Below are 12,077 nucleotides of genomic sequence, written 5' to 3' on the forward strand. Positions count from 1 at the left end.
CTCCGGTGGGCGGGGCTCCGGTGGGCGGGGCTCCGGTCCGCGGCACAGACCTGCAGTGGGCGCGCCTAGTCCGTTCTCACAGGGACCTGCAGGGGGCGCGCGGCGGAGGACGCCGAGGGCGGCCGGCCGGCGCCCCGACCGCAGCAGAAGTGCACGAGGTCGGCGGTCATCAGGGCCAGGAGCAGCACGGTATAGAGGCTCAGGGCGAGGAGCGGGCCCCTGCCCCTGTAGGAGAGGGGACAGTCTCAGGGTGCTGGTCCCAGCCGCATGCTCGCTGCTGCGGCTGTTGGTTACAGAGCCTCTGAGAGTCCGGAAGAACCTCGGGACACCCCTCTCCCCGGATAAATATAGGGTTAGCAAATAGAAATTCAGGAGGCTCACAGGTGCCGTGGAGCCATCCATACACAGATTCAGTTTTGAAAACCCCGATCATGATGGGTGTAATCCATGGACTACAAGATCCTCGCAGTTTGTCATCTGTCCCACCCCACCCCACCCCATCCCCACAGTGCATGCTGTGGCTCCCTGTTACCTGCCAACACAGCCCCCGACTTTCCCTTCACGCAACTGTTTGTAATTATGTATTCACGCGACTTTCTATTTGAGGCCGGCCCCTCCACCAGTCTGTACGCTACATGCCTCCCGCCCCAGAATTTAAAAAACAGAGTTCCAGATGCTGGAACACCTGTCAGTGTCCCAGGGGCTCTGGGGCTTCGAGTTCTCACCTGAGAATGGGTGGGGACGGAAGGGCGGACAGGTTGACCTGGTACAAGGCCTCAAATTCAGCCCGGGTGCAGCAGTAGCCCCCTGCAGCCTGCAGGTGGCAGCAGTAGGCTTCCTCCGGGGTGTCAGAGAGCCGAGGACAGAAGAAACCGGGGTAGTGGCGGCCATCAGCATCCCAGGTGGTCTGGCACAAGTGGGGGTGGTGGGCCAATGCTGGAGGGAGACAGGCAAGAATGGTCTACCCACACCCAACTCCAACCCTTCTAGAGAGTGAAAAGGGTCAGCCATCATCAAAAGGGCAAACTCCCTTCCTCCCCCCCAGCTCCCCAGGAAGGGACCTGAAGAGGGGTGCCGGCAGAGGGGAGTACTATACCTGAGAGAGAGGTCGGCTGAGCAGGTGTCACCCAGTTCTGGAGGAGCAACAGCCCTCCGGTCAGGCCAGTCAGCAACAGGCCCAGCCTCCTCTGAAAGGCCATGAGAGGTCATCTCCACCTCAGCCCGGGTCTCAGGAACCCCAATATCTCTCTAATCCATGGCTGCAGACAGTAAGGAAATAAAAATCAAAACCACAAGGCTCCTGGGCGCCATTAACACAAACCCAAAGCTTCTGTCACAGACCTCTAGAGAGAGAGATGAAAGTGACTGAGTTTTTGTCTTCTGTTGGAAAATGTGGGGACTGGGTCTCCCAGCTGCCTGAGGTTTTCTGAGCTGAACAGGAAAAGGTTCAGAAGACTAGAGAAGTTGAGCCATTAGCCTGGAGAAGAGACAAGCATGTAGAAACAGAGATGTTTCTCTCTCCCCACTCTCAATTTCCAGGCTGCTTTGGAAGCCCTGGGAATTCTAGTCATTACATTTCAGGCCCCAGGGAGCTCAGTTACAGCGTTTGGAGCTTCCCTCCCTAACTTCTGCATCGTGACAACCACAAAGACTCGCTGAAAAACAAGGGCAAGTCCTTCCATTGACCTTCCCCTTGAGCCCTTGTCTGCCTCAGCTACATAAAAGCTACCAATCTGATGGGAGCACTATACTTCGCAAACCGATTCACAGGAAAAGTTCTTCCGGGGTCTCCAGGTCTCTTACCCCTTAAGCCTCATAGATGCCATCTGCTGAGACAAGGAATTTCTCTAGAAGACCCAAGGCCCCCAGCCAGGAGTGTTCAGTGTTATCCTAGAGTCCATTGAGATCTGACAATGTCATCCTCCCAGGACAGCATGACAACAGTTATCATCTGAGGGGCCCCACAGCAGGTGCCTAGGGACTGAAGCAGGCACACTTACGGTACAAGAAAAAACACACAGAACCCGAGAACACAGAAGACCGTTCTTGCAGAAACATCACTGCTGCCTGAGAGTCTAAACCTGAAGCAATCAGGCAGGCTTCTAGTGTAGGCTTCACTTTCTAGAAGGTCGGACCCCAGGATCTTCTGGGCCCAAAGGTGAAGCTCCCATGCCAATACCAACCAGTCCCATCCCTGCAGGGAAAAACATTTTTAGAGCACTTTGAGAATTTTCAGAGGACTGACATTGAAGATTGTCTTTTTACGGGAGGAGAGGATCCTCCTGGCAGAGGTGGTCTTTGACCCCGGGAGGCTAGGTGAACTGCCCTTCCTCCAGGATACCATAGTCCCCTGTGCCTTCCAGCCCTGGATCCAGCACACTGGGAGAACACTGTCTTATTGCTTGTGTGTCTTCCTCCTTCCTCCTTCCAGGGGCTGCGATGCTGAGGCAGCTCCCCACACCAGCTGCTCTCTCCGCCGGGATATCCGCTCCAGAGAAATCTGTCAGACTCCACGGTCACTCCGGCCTCCGCGCGCGAGGGGGCGCTGTGGACGCTCCGCCTGGGCTTCCGCGAAGTCTGTCGCCCGCCCCACCTGCGCGATGGGCTCCGAGGCCGCGCAGTTGGTGGAGGCTGCGGACTTCGCGGCTCGCAAGCACCGACTGCAGCGGCGGAAGGACCCCGAAGGGACCCCCTACATCAACCACCCTATCGGTGGGCGCACCGCCCCTGGAGCAGCCGCAGCGGCGTATAGGGGGTGGGGACCAGGAAGGGAACGCGGAGGGCCTCGGTCTCATTGAGCACCAGCCCTGTCCCAGGCTTTGTGCCGGGCGCTCGTTGTGTTTAAGCCTCACAACAACCCGGGGCGGCAGGCATGATTGTTCCTCTGCACCGCTGACACCCACAGAGAGTAAAGGTCATCTGGCTAGTGAGAGGTCACATCTGGCTCTGCAAAATCCACAACGCGCAGCCCGGGAACTCCCTGAGGTCTGACTTCCTGCTTTGCCCCGTCAGGTGTGGCTCGGATCCTGACCCATGAGGCGGGCATCACTGACATTGTGGTGTTACAGGTAACTCCCCTCGTTCTCTACTCGGAAGGTTAGGGTGGGCGTCAAGGGCCCCACTTAGCCCCGGGCACTCCTTGGCTGGCCCACAGGGCTGAGTGGAAGCCTGTGCCCCAGGCAGCCCTGCTCCACGACACAGTGGAGGACACAGACACCACCTTGGATGAGGTGGAGCTGCACTTTGGGACACAAGTGCGACGTTTGGTGGAGGAAGTAACGGATGACAAGACTCTGCCCAAGTTGGAGAGAAAGCGGCTGCAGGTGGAGCAGGCACCCCATAGCAGCCCCGCGGCTAAACTGGTGAAGCTGGCAGACAAGCTGTACAATCTGAGAGATCTGAATCGCTGCACCCCAGAGGGTACGCCCCCCCCACACACACACACCGCCCCTGCTCTGAGGGAAAAGGGAGGGATGTCCACCTTCTGGAGGCACAGGTTGGTTAGTTCCTGGGGGAGGGGGGGGGCGGGAAGAGCCCGGGCATTCTTGTTGACTCCCCAAACTAATCCTACTAGACCACTCTGTTCTTTCACACCATAGAAGTGCAATAACGGGGTCAAGAGGGAAGTTTTCAGGACAGATCCCATCAGGAGCTCCTCTGGTGGCCCTGCCAGGAAGTGGGTACAATCCGGTGCTATCTTGGGTGCCATATGAGCAGTGTTATGTCCATTCTCGTGCAGGATGGTCTGAACGTCGGGTCCAGGAATACTTCGAGTGGGCAGCACACGTGGTGAAGGGGCTCCAGGGAACAAACCCGCCGCTGGAGGAGGCTCTAAAGCAGCTGTTTAAGGAGCGGGGACTGACACTCTGAGCAGGGCTGGGAGCCATCGGGGGCCGGGACCCCAACCTTGCCCTGGCCAGAAAGGACTCCTATTCTGGCCTTTCGGGGCCTCTCCATCTCCCACCCTGATTGGTTCCAGCCCAGGTTTCAGAGGCGAAAGGACACCTGTCTCTTCTCACTCTGAATGTGTTCTGCCTACTAAGCTGAGCCCTGGATTGTGGAAATCAGATGCAGCCCGTCCATTCCTCATGCACCCACTGCCCTTTCTCCAGACCTCTGGTCTCTTTGCTCTTCTGCACCGGCCAACTCCGGCCCCTCAGGGACTTGGGCTTCTGGAAACACTAGATCATAAGTCATTATGGAAAATAAAATGTTTTGGGTGAAGCTCTTAAGTTCTTGCTGCTCCTTTCCCAGCCTGCCGAGGGTGTGTGTGGGGGGGGGGGGGGGGGGACTGGTAGGCGAGATACCTAGCCCCTCTGATGGCGTGCCCCCAGTGACAGGTCCCTCGGCTTGAGGGCCTCGGATCCCCCCGCCCCCCCACCACACCACCACTGAGCCTGGTTTCCTTATCAGTCAGATAGGCTATGTAATTACTAGGGTTAGACTCTGCGACGTCCCAGACGGAGCCCGCACATGGGTGCTCAGGAAATGGTAGTAGTCTTCCTCCATTAGAAAGTTGGGCGGGATGACACGTTTTGGAAAGGAACGCCACCTGCTTACCAGCAGCAAGAAACCAGGGCCGGTGTGGGTGGAGAGGGTACTGCGAGTTCTCCACACCCCAGACCGCTCCGGAAGCTCGCCGCGGCTCGCAGCCCAGCCCACATCTCCGCCCAATCACTCCGCGGTGCCTTCGGTTGCTGAGTGACACGAACCTCTGGGCGCCTCCGGAAGTGGCTCCGGAGCGGCCCCGCCTTCGGAGCCCTGTGGTGGGCGGGTTCGGGAAGACGCAGCCAGCCGCTAGGTGGTGTCCGTGTGCAGGGGTCGGCAGGTGACCGGAGCACCTGAGGCTTATTAGCCCCTTGGAATAGGCGCACCTGGGAATGAGCCAGTTGTCAGGTCACAGGCCATCTCGTGCTAGATTACGTGTTATCCACCCAAAGGCCCCAGTGCAGTTTCTGCAGGGAAAAATGGTCAGGGGCCACCAGAAGGTGGCCTTCCAAGAAGGAAATGAGTTTCAGAATGGGGCCAGGTACACGGATCAGGGAGTTCAAAGTTCAGTGTAATCCTCTTAAGGTAGGCCAGGATGGGGGGTATGTTTTGGAGAATTTTGATTTTAGTTTTTTTTAATAAACTGGGAGGTGATAGGATTACAGGGTTTTAAAAAACTTTATTCCTGGGATCCCTGGGTGGCGCAGCGGTTTGGCGCCTGCCTTTGGCCCGGGGCTGATCCTGGAGACCCGGGATCGAATCCCACATCGGGCTCCCGGTGCATGGAGCCTGCTTCTCACTCTGCCTGTGTCTCTGCCTCTCTGTCTCTCTCTGTGTGACTATCATGAATAAATAAATAAAAAAAAATCTTTAAAAAAAAAAAAAAACTTTATTCCTTACACTTATATATATTTACATAATAAATATTAATACATTTAATAGTATATTAGCAAGTATACCTTACATTTTAATATAGTATATTTGCTAATATACTATTAATGTGTATATAATATGCCTGCAGTTTTTTATATATATTTATGTAGTATTTAATTACCTAACAAAACATATAATACATCTGCAACTTATAAGTGGCCTAAAATTGAGGTTTCAGGACATTTAATAAAAATCTTGTTACAGGGATCCTTGGGTGGCTCAGCGGTTTGGCTCCTGCCTTTGGCCCAGGGCATGATCCTGGAGTCCCAGGATCTAATCCCGCGTCGGGCTCTGGGCATGGAGCCTGTTTCTCCCTCTGCCTGTGTCTCTGCCTCTCTCTCTCTCTCTCTCTCTCTCTCTGGGTCTATCATGAATAAATAAATAAATCTTAAAAAAAATCTTGTTACCGGGTGCTTGATTTTTTTTAAGATTTTGTTTTTATTTATTCATGATAGACATAGAGAGAGAGAGGCAGAGACACAGGCTGAGGGAGATGCAGGCTCCACAAAGGGAGCCCGACGTGGGACTTGATCCCTAGATCCCAGGACCGTGTCCTGGGCCAAAGACAGGCACCAAACTGCTGAGCCACCCAGGGAACCCGGGTATTTGATGTTTTACAAAAAAACCTCACAGGTGTTACTTCATCTGTTCTATATGATAACCAGACAAAGTAGTGCAGGGCAGGGATATTGTTCTCATTTTATAGACATGAAATGTGAAGCTCAGGGAGATGAGAAGACTTGTTAATGGTCAAACAGATGGAGAAGTGATGGAATGAGGACCACAGTTCCCCTCTCTTTTTTCAGACTATTGAACCTTAAAGTTTTTTTTATTTCCTTTTTTTTGGGGTTAAGATTTTATATATTTATTCGAGATAGCACAAGTGGGAGAAGGGACAGAGGGAGAGGCTGACTTCCTGTTGAGCAGGGCACACGATGCGGGGCTCGATCCCAGGATCCCAGGATCATGAACTGAGCCGAAGGCAGACACTTGACCCACTCAGCCACCCAGATGTCCCTACTTTTTTTTTTTTTTTTTTTAAGATTCATTTATTTTGAGAGAGAAGGAGAGAGAGAACAAGCAGTAGGCGGAGAGGGAGAGAAAATCCCAAGCAGACTCCTTGCTGAGCACACAGCCAGATGCAGGGCTCAATCTCACAACCCTGAGATCATAACCTGAGTCAAAACCAAGAGTCAGCTGCTTAACCAACTGTACCACGTAGGCCCTAGGCCCTACTTATTTTTAAGTAATCCTGACACCTAACGTGGGGCTCAAACTCACCCCCAGATCAAGAGTCACTGGCTCCACCCACTGAACCAGCCTGGCATTCCCTACTGGCTTTTAAACCAGACAAAAGTGATCATAACAGGTCAGCTCCAACCACGAGTCATGGTAAAGATCAAGACTGAAGTGACTAGTGGAGCAGGATTATGAGTCTGAGGCCTCTCTACATAACCTGTTTGATTTGAGCCAATGTAGTAAATACTTGGGTTTTTTATAATTCAATATTTTTTAAAGATTTTTTTATTTGAGAGAGAGAGAATGAGGGGAGGGGGGCAGAAGGAGAGAATATTTAAGCAGACTCTCCAGTGAGACAGAGCCTGACTTGGGGCTCAGTCTCACAATCCATGCATGAGATAATGACCTGAGCTAACATCGAGTCAGACACTTAACTGACTGAGCAACCCAGGCGCCCTTAATTCAATATATATTTTTTAAAAATCAGAAACTTAAATGTGGGAAGTACAGAATAAGTAACTTTTTTCCCCTGAGCCATTTGAGATTACAGGCATACCTCCAAGATATTGCAGGTTCGGTTTCAGACCATGACAGTAAAAGCAATATCACAATAAAGCACATCAAATGAAAGTTCTAGTTTCCCAGTGTATATAAAAGTTATGTTTATACTGTAGTGTATTAAGTGTGCAATAGCATTGGGTCTTTAAAAAAACAGTGTACCTTAATTTAAAAAATACTTCGTTGCCAAAAAACCCCACTAATCATCATCTGAGCCTTCAGTGAGCTGTAATCCCTTTTGCTGGTGGAGGACTTTACCTTATTGATGATTGTTAAATTTCTTTTTAAATTTTATTTATTTATGATAGTCACAGAGAGAGAGAGAGAGGCAGAGACACAGGCAGAGGGAGAAGCAGGCTCCATGCACCGGGAGCCCGACGTGGGACTCGATCCCGGGTCTCCAGGATCGCGCCCTGGGCCAAAGGCAGGCGCCAAACCGCTGCGCCACCCAGGGATCCCTATTGATGATTGTTGACTGATCAGGGTGGTGGTTGCTGAAGGTGGGATAGCTGTGGCAGTTTCTTAGAATAAGTTTGCCACATCAATTGACTCTTTTCACTAATGATTTCTCTATAGTGGACAATGCTGTTTGATAGCATTTTACCCATAGTAGAACTTCTTAAAATTTTTTAAGTAGGTTCCATGCCTAGCATGGAGCCCAATGCCATTGTAGGGCTTAAATTCACAACCCTGAGATCAAGACCTAGGCTGAGATCAAGAGTTGGACAACTGAGCCACCCAGGTGCCCCTAGAACTTCTTTTAAATAATCTCTATACTCCATATGGGGCTCAAGTTTACAACCCTAAGATCAAAAGTCACATGTTCTACCAATTGAGCCACACAGGCTCAGTAGAACTTTTTAAAATGAGAGTCAATCCAAGTTTATGTAATATTGTGAATCCTTTGCTGTCATTTTGACAATCTTCGTAATATCTTCACCAGTAGATCCCATCTCAAGAAACCACTTTGCTTATCCACAAGAAGCAGCTCCTCATCCATTCAAGTTTGATCTTGAGATTTTAGCACTTCAGTCTCATCTTCAGGTTCCACTTCGAATCCTAATTCTCTTGCTGTTTTCCACCACATCTGCAGTGACTTCCTCCATGGAAGTCTTGTGCCCCTCAAAGTCATCCATGAGGTTAAGAATCAACTTTTCCAAATTGAAATCCTGTTAATGTTGTTATTTTTATTTCTTACTGTGAGCCATGAATATTCTTAATGGCATCTAGAATGGTGAATCCTTTCCAGAATTATTGCCTTTGCTTTTGGTGTTGTAGCTATAGAATCATTGCCACAGTATCATGGAGATTTCCTCCTGTTTTCTTCTAAGAGTTTTATAGCTTTAGCTGTTACATTTGGGTCTTTGATCCATTTTAATTTTTGTATATGGTATAAGATAAGCTTCCAATTTCACTCTTTTATATGTGGATATCCAATTTTCCCCACACCATTTATTGAAAAGACTGTCCTTATAGTACCTATTTTGGAGTATTTTGTCATAAGTATGTATCACTCTCTTTTTTTTAAATTTTAAGTCATTTCTACACCTAACATGGGCCTTGAACTTGCAACCCTAAGATCGAGTTGCATGGTTTACTGACTGAGCCAGCCAGGCACCCCTGTAACTTTCTTTTTCTTTAGCAATGCTTTTGAGATTTATCCATGTCAATGCACATGGATGTTTAGTTCATTCCTTTAAACTATGTCATATTTCATTATTTGAATGGGCAGTATTTTCTTTATGCATTCCCTTTTAAAAAAATATTTAAGTAAGCTCTGCACCCGTCATAGGGTTGGAACTCACAACCCCAAGATCAAGAGTCCTATGCTCTACCAACTGAACCAGCCAGGCACCCCTATGCATTCCTCTTTTTCATAGGTTTTGTTTCCAGCTTTTTACCACACCACATAATGCTCCAGTGAACATCCTCATCCTCATCCATTTCTTTGTGCATATGAATCATGAGATGTGCTTTTATTTCTTCTGAACAAGCACCCCTGGAATAATATCTAAAATTATTGTGATCTAGAATTTTCATTCATGCTTTTTGAATTATAGTTTACAGTCAATACTTATTAGGGTTTATACACCCTGGATTTTTTTTCTTTCAGAAAAACACCTTTTTTCTTCCACTGAAGTTTTGTGCACTGCAAATTCTTAGCCTTCGCATGTTTGGAATGCCATTTCTCCCACTCTGAATAGCAGTGCAGCTAATACCAGATGGAGTTGGCAGTTATGTTCTTGCAGTCTGAATGTACTATTTCATGGACTCCAGGTATCTATTGATGCTAACTAGATGTCTGCTGTCATTTTGGTGGTCTTTTGGAATTTCTTTGTGGTTGATTTTTAGGGTTTTATTTGCAAATATATGTGGGTGAGGATTTTTTTTTCTTGAAATGTCCCTTTCTTGGAACTTGACAAGCACTTTTCCTTCCGAGGACTCCTATATATCTATCTTCATGTCTTTCTTTTTTTTTTTTTTTTTATGATAGTCACACAGAGAGAGAGAGAGAGAGAGAGAGGCAGAGACATAGGCAGAGGGAGAAGCAGGCTCCATGCACCGGGAGCCCGATGTGGGATTTGATCCCGGGTCTCCAGGATCGCGCCCTGGGCCAAAGGCAGGCGCCAAACCGCTGCGCCACCCAGGGATCCCTCTATCTTCATTTCTGAAGAATGCACCCACTTTCCTTTTGATGGTTTCCTCTTCCTTACTCACTGGTCTCTCCTAAACACACTACTAAACATTCTGTCCATGCTTCCAAGCCTATCTGCCATATTTCTTTTTCTTTTTTAAGATTTTACTTATTTGAGAGAGAGCACACACAAGTAGTGAGAGGGGCAGAGGGAGAGAGGGAGAATCTTAAGCAGGCTCCTCACTGAGCACAGAGCCCAACATGGAGCTTGATCCCAGGACCCTGAGATCACAACCTGAGCCGAAACCAAGAGTTGGATGCTCAATCAACTGAGCCATCCAGGTGCCCCTATCTGCCATATTTCTTAACCTCTCCTTTATAGTTTTCTTTTAGCTCCATGATGTGTTCAAGCGATTCCTCAGCTCTGTTTTCCAAATCTACAAGTGCCTGTATCGTCTGCACTAAATCCAGAGTTTCTCCCACACGTAGACTATACTTCAATGAAGTATTGTTTGGGGCTGCTTACATTGTCATGTTTTGGCTTGCAGCTTCTTTGCTTCCTTGTCCTATGCTCCCTGCTCGACCTGGCTCTGCCCTCTCGGCATTCCTCGGTTACTCCCAGTCACCTATGTGTCCCACATGGACTCTGACGACCCTGCACTGCTCTCCTTCCCAGCTCATTCGCTTGAGCTGTGCAGCTTCCCATCTGCTCAGGGCTGTCTCTGTTCTCTCCACTCTGGGTCATAGGACCACAGGCCTACGCTCTTGCCATTGTTAATATTTCACTTACCATTCCAAGACATCAGGAGTTGAGGAGGTAGTGGTACAAGGATGCTCATTGCTCTGGTCCTAGTGCAGGTCCCTAGGCATGCCGACAGGGAGACCTGCCACCTTTCCCCCTCCACTGCAAGAGCTCCTCCAGGCTTCCACACTCAAAGCTTTGTCTTAAATCTTCAACCCCATCACATTTCAAGTGCTGGCAAGTCCTCATGTCCATCTGCTCGGGTTTCTTGTGCCCACAGAAATCATGATCAGGTCAGGCTTCTTCTCAGGTAGGGAGATCCAAAGTCAGAACCCAGGATGGACAGAGACTCTTTGCAGATCCATTGGGTAACAACTCTTAAGAAGTCCTGAACTGATTTCCCACAGACCCTAAGTAAAACTGAGATTTGTTGCGAAGGATCTGGCCTCCTCCTCTATCACCTGTTCTTGCATGAGAACTGCCCTTAAAGTGTTGTACACATTTTTGTTAGTGAGAAGCAATGATATGTTTCAGAGAGCTCTATTTTGGTTGGAAAGCCTCATTCCTACTACCCAGACTGTGATGTTCCTCCTCTGTAGGTCCTGAGTGCAGTTAGCAGACCACTGTGATGGTGGGGTGGGTGGGTGAGCTTCAGCCTGGAGATGCTGTTCTTTCTACAGGCCTTGCTCTATGCCCACACCCTGGGGAGCTGAGTCAGTGCCTGGCTCAACCTGCACAGGAGAACCCGGTTCCTGCCCACTTGTCTATGGTTCCTTTTCTTCATGGGAAGGGGATAGTTCAAAGTGGATGGAGGGGTGCAGGAAGAGAATTCTACTTCCAGGGGTTGAAGTTGCTTCTGTGTCCTGTCCTGGTTTTTTTTTTTTTTTTCAATTTTGATTTTTATTATTTTAAAAAGTATTTAAATTCAATTTGCCAACATATAATACCCAGTGTTCATAAAAATATGGAATGCTTCATGAATTTGTAGGTCATCCTTGTGCAGGGGCCATGCTAATCGTTCCAATTTTAGTATACATGCTGCGAAAGCGAGAACTCCTGTCCTGGTTCTAATTATGATTATAACCCTCAGAACTGAGGCTTCAGTGTCAGAGCTCCATGGTAAAGGGCTGCTGCTTGCCTTAAAATCATAGGCCCATTTCCAAATGAATGTGTGCAAAAGAATTGCTTGGAAGCTTGTTAAAAATGCTGATTCTCTGACTGCTACTCCAAGAAGTTGGTTCAGTAGGTTGGGCCCAGGAATCGGCTTTCCCTCCTACGCACCACAGGAAAGTTTCTTTCTGGTTCTTGTTACAGGGCAGTCTCAACAAGCCTTGGTCTCTGCTCCATGGGCCCTCATCCCAGCATCCAGGCGTAAGGGGTGGCCCTTGCCAAGACAGGCCAACAAGCTGGACCTGAAACAAATACTTCTAATGATTCTGGACCACACCTTGAATAACAAAAGCTGCCTGAAATACTTTTCAA

General features: G+C 49.1%; 2 protein-coding genes and 1 pseudogene across 4 annotated transcripts; 1 reads left to right on the forward strand and 2 right to left on the reverse strand.

Moving 5' to 3' along the window:
- Window positions 1–65: 65 nt before the first annotated feature.
- Window positions 66–5,323, reverse strand: LOC125754873 (protein shisa-like-1). Of its 3 annotated transcripts, XM_049108469.1 has the most exons (6): window positions 4,561–5,323; window positions 1,804–1,981; window positions 1,342–1,477; window positions 1,097–1,259; window positions 726–936; window positions 66–225 (listed from the first exon to the last, which is right to left on the reverse strand). In XM_049108469.1, the coding sequence occupies exons 4-6, from the start codon at window positions 1,197–1,199 to the stop codon at window positions 66–68; spliced, it is 474 nt and encodes a 157-aa protein (XP_048964426.1). In that variant the 5' UTR covers window positions 1,200–1,259; window positions 1,342–1,477; window positions 1,804–1,981; window positions 4,561–5,323. The 3 variants fall into 3 exon arrangements, with proteins under 3 accessions (XP_048964426.1, XP_048964428.1, XP_048964427.1); XM_049108471.1 differs by lacking the exon at window positions 1,342–1,477; XM_049108470.1 differs by lacking the exons at window positions 1,342–1,477; window positions 1,804–1,981.
- HDDC3 (HD domain containing 3) lies at window positions 2,542–4,232 on the forward strand. The gene is made up of 4 exons (XM_025438048.3): window positions 2,542–2,712; window positions 3,013–3,068; window positions 3,180–3,420; window positions 3,740–4,232. Exons 1-4 carry the CDS (start codon window positions 2,601–2,603, stop codon window positions 3,868–3,870), a joined length of 540 nt encoding a protein of 179 aa, XP_025293833.1. The 5' UTR covers window positions 2,542–2,600; the 3' UTR covers window positions 3,871–4,232.
- Window positions 5,324–11,553: 6,230 nt separating the features above from the next.
- LOC112654258 (U6 spliceosomal RNA) lies at window positions 11,554–11,645 on the reverse strand (annotated as a pseudogene).
- Window positions 11,646–12,077: the final 432 nt, after the last annotated feature.

The sequence above is a fragment of the Canis lupus genome, chromosome 3, assembly GCF_003254725.2.
Source record: "Canis lupus dingo isolate Sandy chromosome 3, ASM325472v2, whole genome shotgun sequence".
In the NCBI taxonomy this organism is placed as follows: domain Eukaryota; kingdom Metazoa; phylum Chordata; class Mammalia; order Carnivora; family Canidae; genus Canis; species Canis lupus.

Excerpts from the sequence above, each read along its gene's own strand:
- LOC125754873 (XM_049108470.1), bottom strand. The coding sequence starts at position 1,199 with ATGGCCTTTCAGAGGAGGCTGGGCCTGTTGCTGACTGGCCTGACCGGA. Across the intron at positions 937-1,096 it reads TCAGCCGACCTCTCTCTCAG|CATTGGCCCACCACCCCCAC; the intron begins GTATAGTACTCC and ends GTCTCCCTCCAG. Across the intron at positions 226-725 it reads CCGTCCCCACCCATTCTCAG|GGGCAGGGGCCCGCTCCTCG; the intron begins GTGAGAACTCGA and ends CCTCTCCTACAG.
- HDDC3 (XM_025438048.3), top strand. The coding sequence starts at position 2,601 with ATGGGCTCCGAGGCCGCGCAGTTGGTGGAGGCTGCGGACTTCGCGGCT. Across the intron at positions 2,713-3,012 it reads CTACATCAACCACCCTATCG|GTGTGGCTCGGATCCTGACC; the intron begins GTGGGCGCACCG and ends TTGCCCCGTCAG. Across the intron at positions 3,069-3,179 it reads CTGACATTGTGGTGTTACAG|GCAGCCCTGCTCCACGACAC; the intron begins GTAACTCCCCTC and ends CCTGTGCCCCAG.